The sequence below is a fragment of the Apostichopus japonicus genome, chromosome 19 (genome assembly GCF_037975245.1).
Source record: "Apostichopus japonicus isolate 1M-3 chromosome 19, ASM3797524v1, whole genome shotgun sequence".
NCBI lineage: Eukaryota > Metazoa > Echinodermata > Holothuroidea > Aspidochirotida > Stichopodidae > Apostichopus > Apostichopus japonicus.
The window spans coordinates 14,535,086-14,547,596 of record NC_092579.1 but is presented as its reverse complement, the minus strand read 5'-3'; the positions used below and the strand labels follow the sequence as shown (position 1 = coordinate 14,547,596).

At 37.3% G+C, this 12,511-nt stretch overlaps 1 protein-coding gene across 1 annotated transcript; it reads left to right on the top strand.

Annotated features, from left to right (window-relative positions):
- Positions 1-950: 950 nt before the first annotated feature.
- LOC139960204 (autocrine proliferation repressor protein A-like) lies at positions 951-12,063 on the top strand. The gene is made up of 15 exons (XM_071958389.1): positions 951-1,868; positions 2,796-2,910; positions 3,884-3,949; positions 4,767-4,815; positions 5,107-5,223; positions 5,980-6,060; positions 6,414-6,503; positions 6,803-6,932; positions 7,463-7,580; positions 7,821-7,908; positions 8,445-8,483; positions 8,976-9,064; positions 9,988-10,081; positions 10,677-10,742; positions 11,263-12,063. The coding sequence occupies exons 1-15, from the start codon at positions 1,586-1,588 to the stop codon at positions 11,380-11,382; spliced, it is 1,545 nt and encodes a 514-aa protein (XP_071814490.1). The 5' UTR covers positions 951-1,585; the 3' UTR covers positions 11,383-12,063.
- Positions 12,064-12,511: the final 448 nt, after the last annotated feature.

The following is a 12,511-nucleotide window of genomic DNA, read 5'->3' as shown; positions in this document are numbered from 1 at the left end:
GAAAATGGCTCTTTTAAATTTATGCTCACGTGTGAAATACATTTTAAATCATTTTGAAATTGGCGCTAATTATTTCTCACATTATATATTTTAGTATTTATTAATTACTAACACTTTATAAAATATCGATCAATGATTGGCATATCAAACGAACGTTACATTTTATGGTAATAGTTGTAAATATTTCGTAATTTGAAATAAAATTTTAAAATAGAGACTTCGTGTAAGATTATCATTAGATTCTTATTGTTTTTTAATTTTGTACATGCATTGCTATATTATGTCTGAAATGATGCTAAAAAGTAAACCAACTTGTAAATGTCGAGAGCTTACATCTTGTTCACCTTCCACAAGGACTAACACCGAACGGAAGAGATTACTCCGTGTCGATATGTGTGTATGTTTGAGAGAGAGGGGGAAGAGTGAGGGGGGGGGGGGTGTATGTGTGCTCGGTATGCAAGAAAGATGAGAAGTAGTCCTATTTTCCCTTCCAAACTTTCAATCAATATTATATAGCGTCAACCACTGGTTGCGAGCTTTTTATAGTATTGTTAAATCGTTCGACGTTGCGAATCAAACCGTAACTTCAGGTTAAGTTAGATCAGATGACATAATTCCCCCTATTGTGTTTGAGTGGATGCAGTACATACCTACCCTGTACCTAGATTACATAATCAAAGTCATATACAGTATTTCATGAGTAACAGAACCATAATATAACTTTATGAAATAACTCAATCGAATTTTGTTTAATCTTTATACTAGTCAAGCCAAGAAAGCCTGCTTTCTGGTATGTACTTTAGTATATACCGAACAACAACAACGGTACAGAGAAGGTGTAGTTTAACCGACTGTATATATATATATATATATATATAGATATACGCGAAATTTGTATAGGTAGCAATCTTGCCCAAAAGAAAACAAACTTTAAGCGTCAATATGATAATTGTTTATCTTAATGAAACTAACAAAACAAAGAAACTCTAAAGCATCTGACACTAATTAATCGTAAACAAATAAACGAGCCCCCATTTAGAAACCAAAGTCTGTGCTTAATTGCTGATTACTGTTGGAAACATATCATTATAACTGTACCGTATCAACCTGACAAGTTTGGCACGTTTATAAACTAATTAGACTAGCGTCACAAAATCTTCTATACCCTATCAACCCACACAAACACACACGTACATACATACAAACCTAAGCAATTGAAGGCTTCGCACTTTGGATCGAAGCTAAAGGTAATTTGGTAGGAACTATAATGGGATTTATCTCTTAGCAATTTTTAGATTTGATCTTAGATAGGAATCGCGATTAATGGACAAAAGTTAAATATATACTTAAAATTGCAAACTTAAAGGACAAACGTTTACCCTCTTGATAGTACAGGTGACATTATAACACTGCCATATAGAAAGCGGGGCATTTGTCACTGTTACACTTGGTACCCTCGTACGCATTTTGGAGAGTGACAAGTTATATATTGAATATTTCGTACAAAATACTTTCCGTATACAGAAAACGACTTTGGAAAGTTTAAATTGTTTAAAAAAAAAAAACAGTGTGTTTTATATTTGAGATGGGATCGAAGAAAGCTTCAATACCGGTTATAATCGGGATTTTCATCGCGTTAGCGGCAACTGCATTGATCGCTACATGGATCTCTATGAGTACTAGGGTCGACGAAACGGAAGTCACGGAAGAAAATGTACCAAAGGCTAATCACCCATTCCTTCAAGAATATGTGAAAAAACAGGATCCTGAATACGGTTACAGAGTTCTACCAGAGTACACGATGCGAAACCGGGGGGATAGCTTTACTGCCTTTGTGCTGAATATGACGTCACACCAGTGGTTGTCAAGTATATATATATATATTTTTTTAATTTAAAATTTTGTCTCTAAAAGAGTAAAAGCAGTGCTGTTCTAATCCGGCAGCACCCTGTCCCTATTGTTCTAAGACTAGATTGGGTCTCGACATAATATCGCTAAGTAGGCCTAGGTCATGAATATCTAATGAAGTCGGTTACGTTCAGCCGTTCACAAATGGTGTTTAGTGCATTGTTTTAAATTAATTCAAGTAATTTACACTCTTTCAAAACCGTGACGAATTCAACACAAGTTTTATGTTTTACAACACCCGATTCGATGGTGCTTTTGAAACTCTATCGTGAGCTCAGTGACGTAATTCGTCCCAGTGGTTCTTCCTTGTCCTCGAAGCTCCTGCTATATAGCGGGATGGGAGCGGAGGGGAGGAGGGAGAGGGGAGGAGGGGAGAGGAGAGGAGGGAAGAGGGAGAGGGAGAGGGGAAGAGGGAGAGTGAGAAGAGAGGAGAAGAGGGGAGGAGGGAGAGGATGGAGAGGAGAGGAGGGAAGAGGAGGGCAGAGGAGAGGAGGGGAGGAGGGAGGAGGGAAGTATGAGGGGAGAGGAGGGGGATAAGGAAAGAAGATGAGATGAATAGGAGGAGGGAGAGAAGAGGAGGTGAGGTGAGGAGGGAGAGGAGGGAGGGAGGGAGGGGAGAGGGCTGCTCTACTGTAGATAATGTTTCACAACAAATAATTATAAGTTTAATTTCAACTGGGACCCTATGCTTACTGATATATGGAAAGAGGACTGAAAGGCGGGGGTTGGGATTAGGGAGGTGGTTGGTCGGAACTACAAAACAAGTTGTGTTTACGTTGATATTATTGACCTGGTTGATGTTTTGCCCAACTTTCTTCGTGGCTTGCATCCCGCAGGTTCCGTTTTGTAGTCTAACACTAATTACTCTCTCGATTCTACCTTTATAGAGGACAAAGTTGACCGAACTCTTTGGTGGCATTACCTGACCGTAGTTATTCCGGACAATATCGTTTACCCGGATGTTGGATGCCTTTATGTGACAGGTGGCTCGAATCGGGACGAGTAAGTTATTTTTTGTCTTTCTTGCTATAGAAGTAGTTATCATTTCCAAATATCACTGTAACACGTTTTAGATGGGGCAAGTAAAAAGCGAGACGTTGTTCTTAATGGTCTGTGTATATATGTTAAGGGGGTAGAGGCGGGGTGCAGGGTGGAGATATACCCGTCCGAGGGGCGTATCCAGGGGGGCGCAACAGGCGCGCACCCCCACCCATTGGCCGTCACCCCCAAAAAAAAGTTTAGCAAAAAAAAAAAATTGATGACGACTTTTATGTGAGATGTCGGTGATCGTTCAACCCCCCCCCCCTCCCGTATGCTTTATTTTTTGTTTGCCAAAAAAAGGTTCTGGCGAAGTTCGGCGGCATAATAGTTTTAGAAACATAGATGGTAATTGTGTTTGTATTATCACTATAAACACTAAGTGACATGCCAGCCATACTAAATTGTGCATTTTGTGTCCATTTTTACTGGAAATGTTGCTTATTATTAAGGTCGAAAAATGGATCACATATGGCACCATTTTGCATTTCAGCCCTTCTTCGAAAGCAAAAATTGTCCACCCCTCCCCTTAGACCCATCCCCCAGGACGGCGATCATTCATGCCTGACGCCCCCCCCCCCCCTAGTGGAAAATCCTGGATACGCCCCTGCGTCCACTGGCAAGTTATGACCGCCTTTTTGTTGAATGCCAGCAATAAAATCATACAATGATAACAATTTGAACTTTGTATCCAAATCGAGTGAGAGTAAAGATGCTGAATTCTACAATTTCTTCCTTTATACAATCGCTATTATAATATTTTGGAAATGCATTTGCGTTGACCGAGGAATTTAGAAAATATCATGCCATTTTATATTTCAAACCATTAATCCCCATCATGATAACTTAATCTTTTATTACAGAAGAAGTCATACTCCCAAATTTTCTCGTAAATATAAGTGTTCAACTGGTTTTATTTCTTTTCCCCCCATTATAGCCCAGTAGATCCTGCAACCGACGCCGAATTACTTCTGATTAGACAAGTAGCGACCAGAGTAGGCATGTAAGTGTACATTTCAAATCATCGGTAAAAGCTTGGAGAAGAAACTAGAAATGAAGAAAAAGGTTTTCAAAGTTTAATCCTGATGCCGTGGCGTCTAAATATATAGCCTGAGTCACTCAGAAAGTTTCCAATATTACACTAAGCTATAGGGAATATCTACTTAGAGTTACCCTTGTATTTATCTCTACGCTTACACGTTCATCATGGTAAGTAGTTTACATTTATCTCAATTCCTAAATTTTCCCTTGAGATGAGATAACATGGGTTAGATTTCTCGTATAATAATGCAGAGGGTCCTACAAACGACAGCCTCCAAGTTAAGGCAGCTGGTTGCAACCAGAAGCTTGAATCTTTGACTTCAGGTCGCCCCAGTTACTGCTCGTGAATTATGTCATCCCGCCCAATTGTGGTGCAACAAGCTGGTACTGAATAGTAATCCCCAAATACAACAAACCGCCAAAGTTTTACATGTACGTCATCATAGACTAGGCCCAGTTGCTTCGTCTGTCACTGAACTGTTGTAGGACTAAAATGTTTAGGCTATATCGATGACTGTTCAAATAAAATGCATCTTACGTCACGAATATTACTATTAGTATGTTTATTAGAATGTTACAGAATACTAATATAGAGACCACAGTTTGTGTTCCAGAGTAAGTAGGAAGTGGTAAATACACGCGTACGTTCTAAAAATGTGACTGTTTTATTATTTTGTTTATTTTTTATTATTATTGTTGTTGTTATTGTTATTGGTGTTATTATTGGTGTTATTATTATTATTATTTTTATTATGTTTTTATTCTCCTTCTTCTGACAGAGTCTGTGCTTTACAAAGGCAAAACCCGAACGGAAAGTTCAAGTTCTTCGTAAGTATATATTAACATCCATTTATTTGGGAATCTTTGAGACTACTTTAATGGGAATCAGGATGGTAAGGGTTACTGGGAGGATTGCATAGATTTTGCCTAATCATTCGTGATCACGTGTATCAAAAGATAAACATCAAAATACCTATATGTTATAACAAGTCAAGTGAGCTATACATGTGGTGTTGAGTTGAGTATATTAGCAAATATTCACTTAATATCGAAGTTTGAAACAATAAATATGATATGATTAGTTATTTACGATATAAATGGTTCCCTTTTTACCTCCAGGTCGATCCAGAGAATAAATATCGCAGCGGTGACGATTTGATTGCTTTTACTATGAAGTATTTTATGGAAACTGGTAAAGATGACTTCGAATCACTTCTCCTGTCTCCAATGACAAAGGTAAACTTGATATATTTGGGCTTTCAAAGCCATGCTATCTTTTGCATAATGTAAACCAGTAGGTAAAACTTTTTCGCCTTGTCAAATTTTAAGAAACCTTTAGGCATAGAGGATCGAACGCTAACACACTAACAATTAATGAACAGCCATGGCAAATGAGCGGCGGGCCTAGGGGCTTTAGCCCTCTGTCCTCAATGTTTAAGGGTTAGTCACTGTTGAACCTAAACCTTTGAATACAGCAGCTGTGTTCCTCTCTCTCGCTGTTTTGTAATCTTGGTAAAACAGAATTTCCTCTTCCCATTTAATTTACTTCATTGTTCCTCCTTGAAGAAACCCATTTACCACCCCAAGGGCGCAGAACAGCTGCTAAAGGGAATTTCAAAGTCATGACGTTAGCCGTTGATCAATGTTCTTCTATGTGAAACAGGTATAATATAGGAACGTGTAGGGGGTCCAGTTTTACAAGAGTTTCCTTAATGAGTGACTTTACTTGTTTTGCTGGTTCTTATTTTCAAACGCATCAAGCGAGTACTAAGCATATTACAATAAGAGCGATCCGTATATTGCTGTTTATGTTAAAGTGTGTATTTGACTGAAAAATGCTGAAGTAACTGCTCTTGATGTCAATTTAACTCACTAAATGATGAGTGTTGCGTGCTGAAAGACCATTGGTAACAACATATTATCTTCGCCATCTAAATGGCAGCCGCCTGATATATATGGAATCAAAATGTTTTGTTTTTATTTCTTCTCAAGTCTGCAGTTCGAGCAATGGACACCATCACTAACTTTGCTGATTCTAGAATTAAAAGATTTTTTGTGACTGGAGCATCAAAGGTAAAGACAAACTATTTCTTATAGCAGGTCATTGATACCGACAAAAAAAGTTAACATCTTATACATGAAATTGTGCACTTTCTGAGGCAAATTGAGGCTATAAATTTGGCCTTTAAGAAAGTATACACACGTATACGGTTGTGTGAATAATTGCTTTAATATTTCATGTGGGGTTGGTAATAGGAGAATTACGCATTACATTGCATTACCTCAGTGCATCTTGAAGTTGCTTTAACAACTGCATTTGAGGTTGGGAGACAGACTGACAGTTGTACCCATCGGGAACTCCCTAGTCTGGCCCACTATACACCGATACACACCTCAACAGGTATTTCTTTGTCATTTATTTTCAGAGAGGTTGGGTAGCTTGGTTGACGGCGGCTGTTGATGAAAGGGTCATTGGTGTGGCTCCATTGGTGTTGGACTTTCTTAACATGATCCCGGTAAGCATATATACATTCATGAATCTGAAAGAATTGATACACGGTTTCGAATTGTCAAATATCATTATGTAAAATGTGTAATTTACTTGGTCAAGCAATGTCTCGTTATGGATTCATATAGGTGATACTCGAAGCAGCTTTCGGTCAACTTCCGTGAGATTTCTGTTCTAAATTTTAAAATGCATTAATATTAAACGACTTTAACAGATTTTTTGCGTTGAACACTTGCCTTTCTATTTTAATCAATATGCAGTATTTACTCCCTCTCTATCTCCCTCTCTCTGTGTCTCCCTCTTCAGAATTTTGCACATCATTATCGATCAATGAACGGCTGGTCTTGGGCTCTTAAAGACTACTGGTACCACAACGTCACCATGTACTTAAACGAGCCTAATGTTTACCTTGCCACAGATATAATTGACCCGTTCGGTAAGAAATGTGCCAGCTGCGAACGCCGTTTTACACTGCATACGATTTATATAACTCAAAGATGAAATTATATTTTTTAGGAAAATTACCTCGAACGCATCATAAAACATGTAGAAACAATAACTATAGATGTTATATGCATATCTGAACATTGGCTTCATTGATCCGTTTGGTAAGAACGAACTGCGAAGGTATATAGACCGTTATATAGGCCTATATTATAATTGGGTGAATTTGTACACAATAAGATATCATATACTAACGACCCTTTTGAAAGTTGCGAAACTAAATTTTTCATGACCAGTTTACCTGTAGGCCTAGTCGTTTTCCCATTACATATTTTTCTTGAAAAAATGTTATCTATACATGCGTTATTAATTTGACCATGCATCTTTTGCCCTACTCGAAACTTAAGATATAGAACTGGTTTGAAAACTAAAGCGGATACAAACAAACTTTTCCCTTCAAAACATGAAATATTTATCATTATATAAAGGTTTTTTTTTTATTTTTGCTTTGATTTTTGTCAGCTTACCGAGAGCTGCTGACGATGCCGAAATACAGCATATCAGCCGGTAGTGATGAGTTCTTCATTCCTGACGACGCCCATTACTATTATGATAAAATGCTGGGACCGATGTATCTCAGGTAAGAAATAAAAGTATGCTCAAAGTTACCGCCATATAGAATCTTGATGCGACGTATAAAGCATGTCCTTATTAATAAACCAGCGCTGTCTATCCCAAAAATGTAAGACACGTTTGCGTGAAAGCTTAGAGATAATTTTACAATGGGTTTGATAACCGTGTGCTATTTCCTGTATACGTAAGGCTATTTTTGCTGCCAAATGCTGATCTTGTAAATTGTGTTCGTTTTCTTTTCCCACAGAGTCCATCAAAACACAGACCATATTTTGATTGGAAGATACCGCGAGATTGTTGATGAGGCCGTGGGATTCGTGCTGACAGTGTTAGAGGTATATATATTCAATCGAATCAAGAAATGTAACACGTCAAACAGTCTTAGAGTGGTTTAGTAATTCATAACACTATAACATAGTGCTACAGTGTACATTACATGAAGAATGTGGTCTAATAGAAACCTAGTGTTGTAAAGAGTCATACCCGCTTGTATATCCAGTGTTGCAGTGTTCACTGTACATTATATTATGAGAATGAAGAGAGAGAAACGTAGTGTTGTAAATAAATATAACAGTTAGCATTGTCAGCACACATAGAGCAATGTTGCTGCAAGTCACACTAACAGTAACAACAACTTTCCAAACACAAAGCGAAATGGAGTAAATACTTTTTTATTTTTTATACTTATGAATGATTTGTTCCATGAAATTTCAATCAGCTGAAATGCGTGACGATCAGAGTTTTAGTATAGTTCTAAGAGGTAATAAACATTTATAAAAGAGGTACCAAGGATGCTGATTCTTAATCTGGTCAGCAGAAAACATATGTACCTTATTCCCAGGATAATAAAATGACATTTCATGTTTTGCAGGGATGGGAATTTCCGAAACTCCAATGGACAAGAACCGAGGTATGTTAATTTAATCTTTGATGAATTCTGGACTAACAACTATTCCTTCGTTTTTTTCGGCACAACCTTAGAGGCGTTGTGAGACACGTGACTCTGATCTGAGGCAGTAAACCGCAAAATCGCCTTTGAAACGTCCCGAAAAATGGAGATTTGTGCATTATGTACACTAAACTCCAGTATTTGAATATTTTTAACAAAAATGAAACTTTTGTTTTAGTATTTTTCAACATGGCGATATATTATAATAAAAGTTGTTATGACCAAAAAGAGCAAAGCTATGTTTTTAAACAAAAACGGGCACTTCTTATGTATGAAAAGGAGCACCCTTGATGAGTTGGGAGGGGTAGGGGAAAGGGGAACATTCCATAAGCCCTTTGTCTTAGCTTCCCCGCCCTGTTGTGGGATAAGTGTCATGTATGTCACACGTATTGGTACAAGCCCCAATTCCACGATTATTGCTTGTAGATGCTTGAGCTTATTTTTTTTGCACAGGGTGCAGGCCTAGGTATGATAACCGTTACGACCGACAGGACACCATTTAACGTTACGGCATGGAAGGCGGACACGTATACAGATTACAGGTACATTTCAAACTCTGTAACGACAATTTAAATGCTTTTGTTGTCCACACGGCAGCTGCTTAGCCAATTGTACTTTTCAGCTTACTGTATAATCTGATTTCACGTCTCTTTTTATTGTATTACGTATATCAGTGTCGTGCACAGGATTTTCAAAGGTTTGTGTGTGTTCAATTGAAACTTTCTCCTGATTGATAGAAGTGGGGGAGCTGAACCTGTATGGAAGGACCAGAGTCTAATCATGAGATTTATAATGGACAGGAAGCTGCCTTGGGATCATCGAAACCGGCTCCTGTGTAGCTATCGCCGGTTAGGGTCCTTCCCCAGGGGAACAAAACTTTCGACGTCAAATTTGGCTTTCTTGAGGCATATTATGACTATACATATAAAGTCTATATAAATAGTCACAAAACCTAGTAAGGATTTGCTGATAAATACTTTGTGTTAGGTTCAAAAAAGGGGCAGGTAAAGAGTGGTATAGTAGTGGTCCAATTCGTCCCTGGCTGAATGCAGAAATCCACCGACTAAACAATTTCTCCCCGACTGAAACATTCCCCCTACTTATACGATCAGAGGTGGTAGGGTGGCCACCGCCCCAGGGCACCCTTGCGCACTGCACCGTATACCTTTACTTCGAACGTAACTACGGTCTATAAAAATTATGCTCGTTTTCACAACGATGTCAACATGTATTATGCCGCCATTGTTTTGTATTCAGACTACCTGTTTACTAGTAAAAAAGCAAAATAATCAAACAAAAATGAAAGTAGATGCTTCACTTCAATACTTTTCAAAATTGTTAAATGGAATCACTGCTGTTTTAAAGGTACTAATAATGTAAATACATGAGATTAAGAAACTGCGTGAAGTTTTACAGTAAACCACGTGATATGATGTTAAAAACGACATTACATTCTGCTCCTCAGACGTGACTTTAGAGTGGTGATAGCTCGAACACCTAACACCACCGATATCAAACCGCAACCGACTATCTACCGAAACATCGGCGTTGGAAATCCGGTGAGTGAATTTGAATGAAATATGATATTTAATATAGTACGTCAGACATTTCAAAACTCTGGGTGAAGACTTAAACTTCAATCAAGTGATTGGAACATTGAACATATCGGATGAGATGACATCATTAATGCGACTTGGAGTAACTTTCCATAGATTCATGTGTTAAATAGCGGCTGGATGTGTGCATCAGAACTTATACAGTGCGATGTCTGCAACAGTATAACACTCTATTTTGATTGTTTGGTTCTAGTTTTAAAACCATTCCATAACATAGAACAAGACTTATAGCAAGACTTGCTGTTGTGTTTACTGTTGCCATCAGTGTTAGTGATGCAAAATAATTTGACAGTAATGCTGGTATTACCAGAAAGTATGGCTATTTGACTGACAAAAAGAAAGAAACGAGGTCTGAGTAAAAATGATCTTTTAGGAGGGTTGAAAATGACACGATGTTATCAAATACGAGAAATGAAACAATATTCACGTATTTGATATGGTTCTAATCAGATAAAAACATGGCAATGGATGGCAAAGATAGTAATGTTATATCCCATGATCTCAAAAGTTGAAATAACCTTATTTGTTTATTATTTAGGCGGAGAACACATACCAAGCGGTTGTTGAAATTCCCAAGAAAGGCTGGTCCTGTTTCTTTATCGAGGTCAGTAATTCAAACTTTCAATTTAAAGCATCAAACAGTGGCAACCATATTTTAAGAAGTGAATGCCTTTTGATTATTTTAAACTTATTCTTTAATCAAGCAAACAGGATGTTTCCCATATTGTTAATCATATCTGATATAATTCTGAGCATTTTTCTCAACATTGTTAGCATTTTAATCATTGTTAAAGACTGTTCTAACGCAATACTTTCGTAAAGGTTTGTTAGCGAGTTTGAACACAATACCGTGTTGTAGAAGGACAGGCTAACTCATAGTTTTTGACAAGTTATCAATTGAAACTAAAATAAAACAAAACTGGCGACTGCTTATCCACTAATGAGTCTGCAGTGTAAGAGAATGTGTAACAGTAAGTGGGCCTGACGTTTCGATCCTAGCAGGATCTTCTTCAAAGGCTGAATGACAATTGGGATCAAACTGTTATCAAACTGTCTGTTATATATTCGGGTGGCTTGAATTACCTTGATTCTAATAAAGCATTCCTATATCATTACTTTTTCAGATGATGTTTGAAGCACCAAAGGGCCAACACGTTACGTTTACGACAGAAGTCAACATGGTTCCTGACATATTCCCATCCAAGGACTGCGTGGATTGGGAGTGTAAAGGTACCTTATGGTGACCTTACCTTACAAGCCATACTTCTACCAAGCACCGATAAGCAACAGCATAAATTGTTAAGGAAATATATAAATAAATATGAATTGTTGTTGCAGTGGTTAAGGCTAGCACAAGCAATGAAAATCACCCAGCATTTATATACTTTTTGAAATATTGTGGTACAGCGCCGATTTCTACAACAGAGTACAGTCGTCCTAATCATATAATTATAAAAAAAAAAATCGCAGAATATTGTTTTCTAGTTTACAAGAGATATATGATATCTCTTATATTAAAATTAATTAAAACTCTTCAATACCTATGTAAACAAAACGAGAAACGAAAAATTAAGAACTTAATCACGTGACTTTTGTTGCCAACTGTTGAATATGAATTGGCTATATAGATGGCAATATGTCACTTGAATTTCGTCCGATAAAAATATTGAACCATTCGACACACTTTCTTGATGGTTGTAAAGATTTGAAAATATTTAATCTAACACTGTTGGTCACAAATAACTTTTTTTTATAAAATCATTATCAGCGTTGTGAGTAAGAGAACAACATGAAATGTTGTGGGTTTGTGGATATTCTCCATTGACAAACAAAATTAATTATTAATTCAAAACCCTCAGTTTGACAAGGAAACGTTAATAAAAGTTGACGTATTTAGCGTTACTGGATAGATAACGCTTCCAATTTATAGAAACTGGGCGCTCTGTAATTAAAATCTCGCTATAATTACAAGACAGAATGAGTCGATTACCAAAGAAATCACACATTAAACACATACTTAAAGGCCTGCCTGGTAGTACGACACAGCAAATGCAACAACGTTTACATATGCAATGAGGGGAGGGTGGATGGTCATAGAAAGTCCTTTTCATCGATAGAGTTGCAAAAAAGAAGATATTTTTCATGTTATGTGTACTGGCCTTGACCTAATCATCCATATTTCTGTTCACCATCCTTCAACAAATATTTTTGACGATCCTGCTAAAATAAATATATTATATGTAAACCTTACTGGATAATATACATGTGTTTTAGATCGTGAGACGCCAGTTTGACAACTGTGTATTTGTTGGTGGTTGAAATAAAAATTTCACTTGTCTTATGTAAACATAGTAGGAAAATACGGAGATACTC

Bases quoted from the DNA above. Each gene is read 5' to 3' on its own strand.
- LOC139960204 (XM_071958389.1), top strand. From the start codon at position 1,586: ATGGGATCGAAGAAAGCTTCAATACCGGTTATAATCGGGATTTTCATC. The intron at 2,911-3,883 runs GTAAGTTATTTT...CCCCCATTATAG, and splicing joins GGTGGCTCGAATCGGGACGA to CCCAGTAGATCCTGCAACCG. The intron at 6,061-6,413 runs GTAAAGACAAAC...ATTTATTTTCAG, and splicing joins TTGTGACTGGAGCATCAAAG to AGAGGTTGGGTAGCTTGGTT.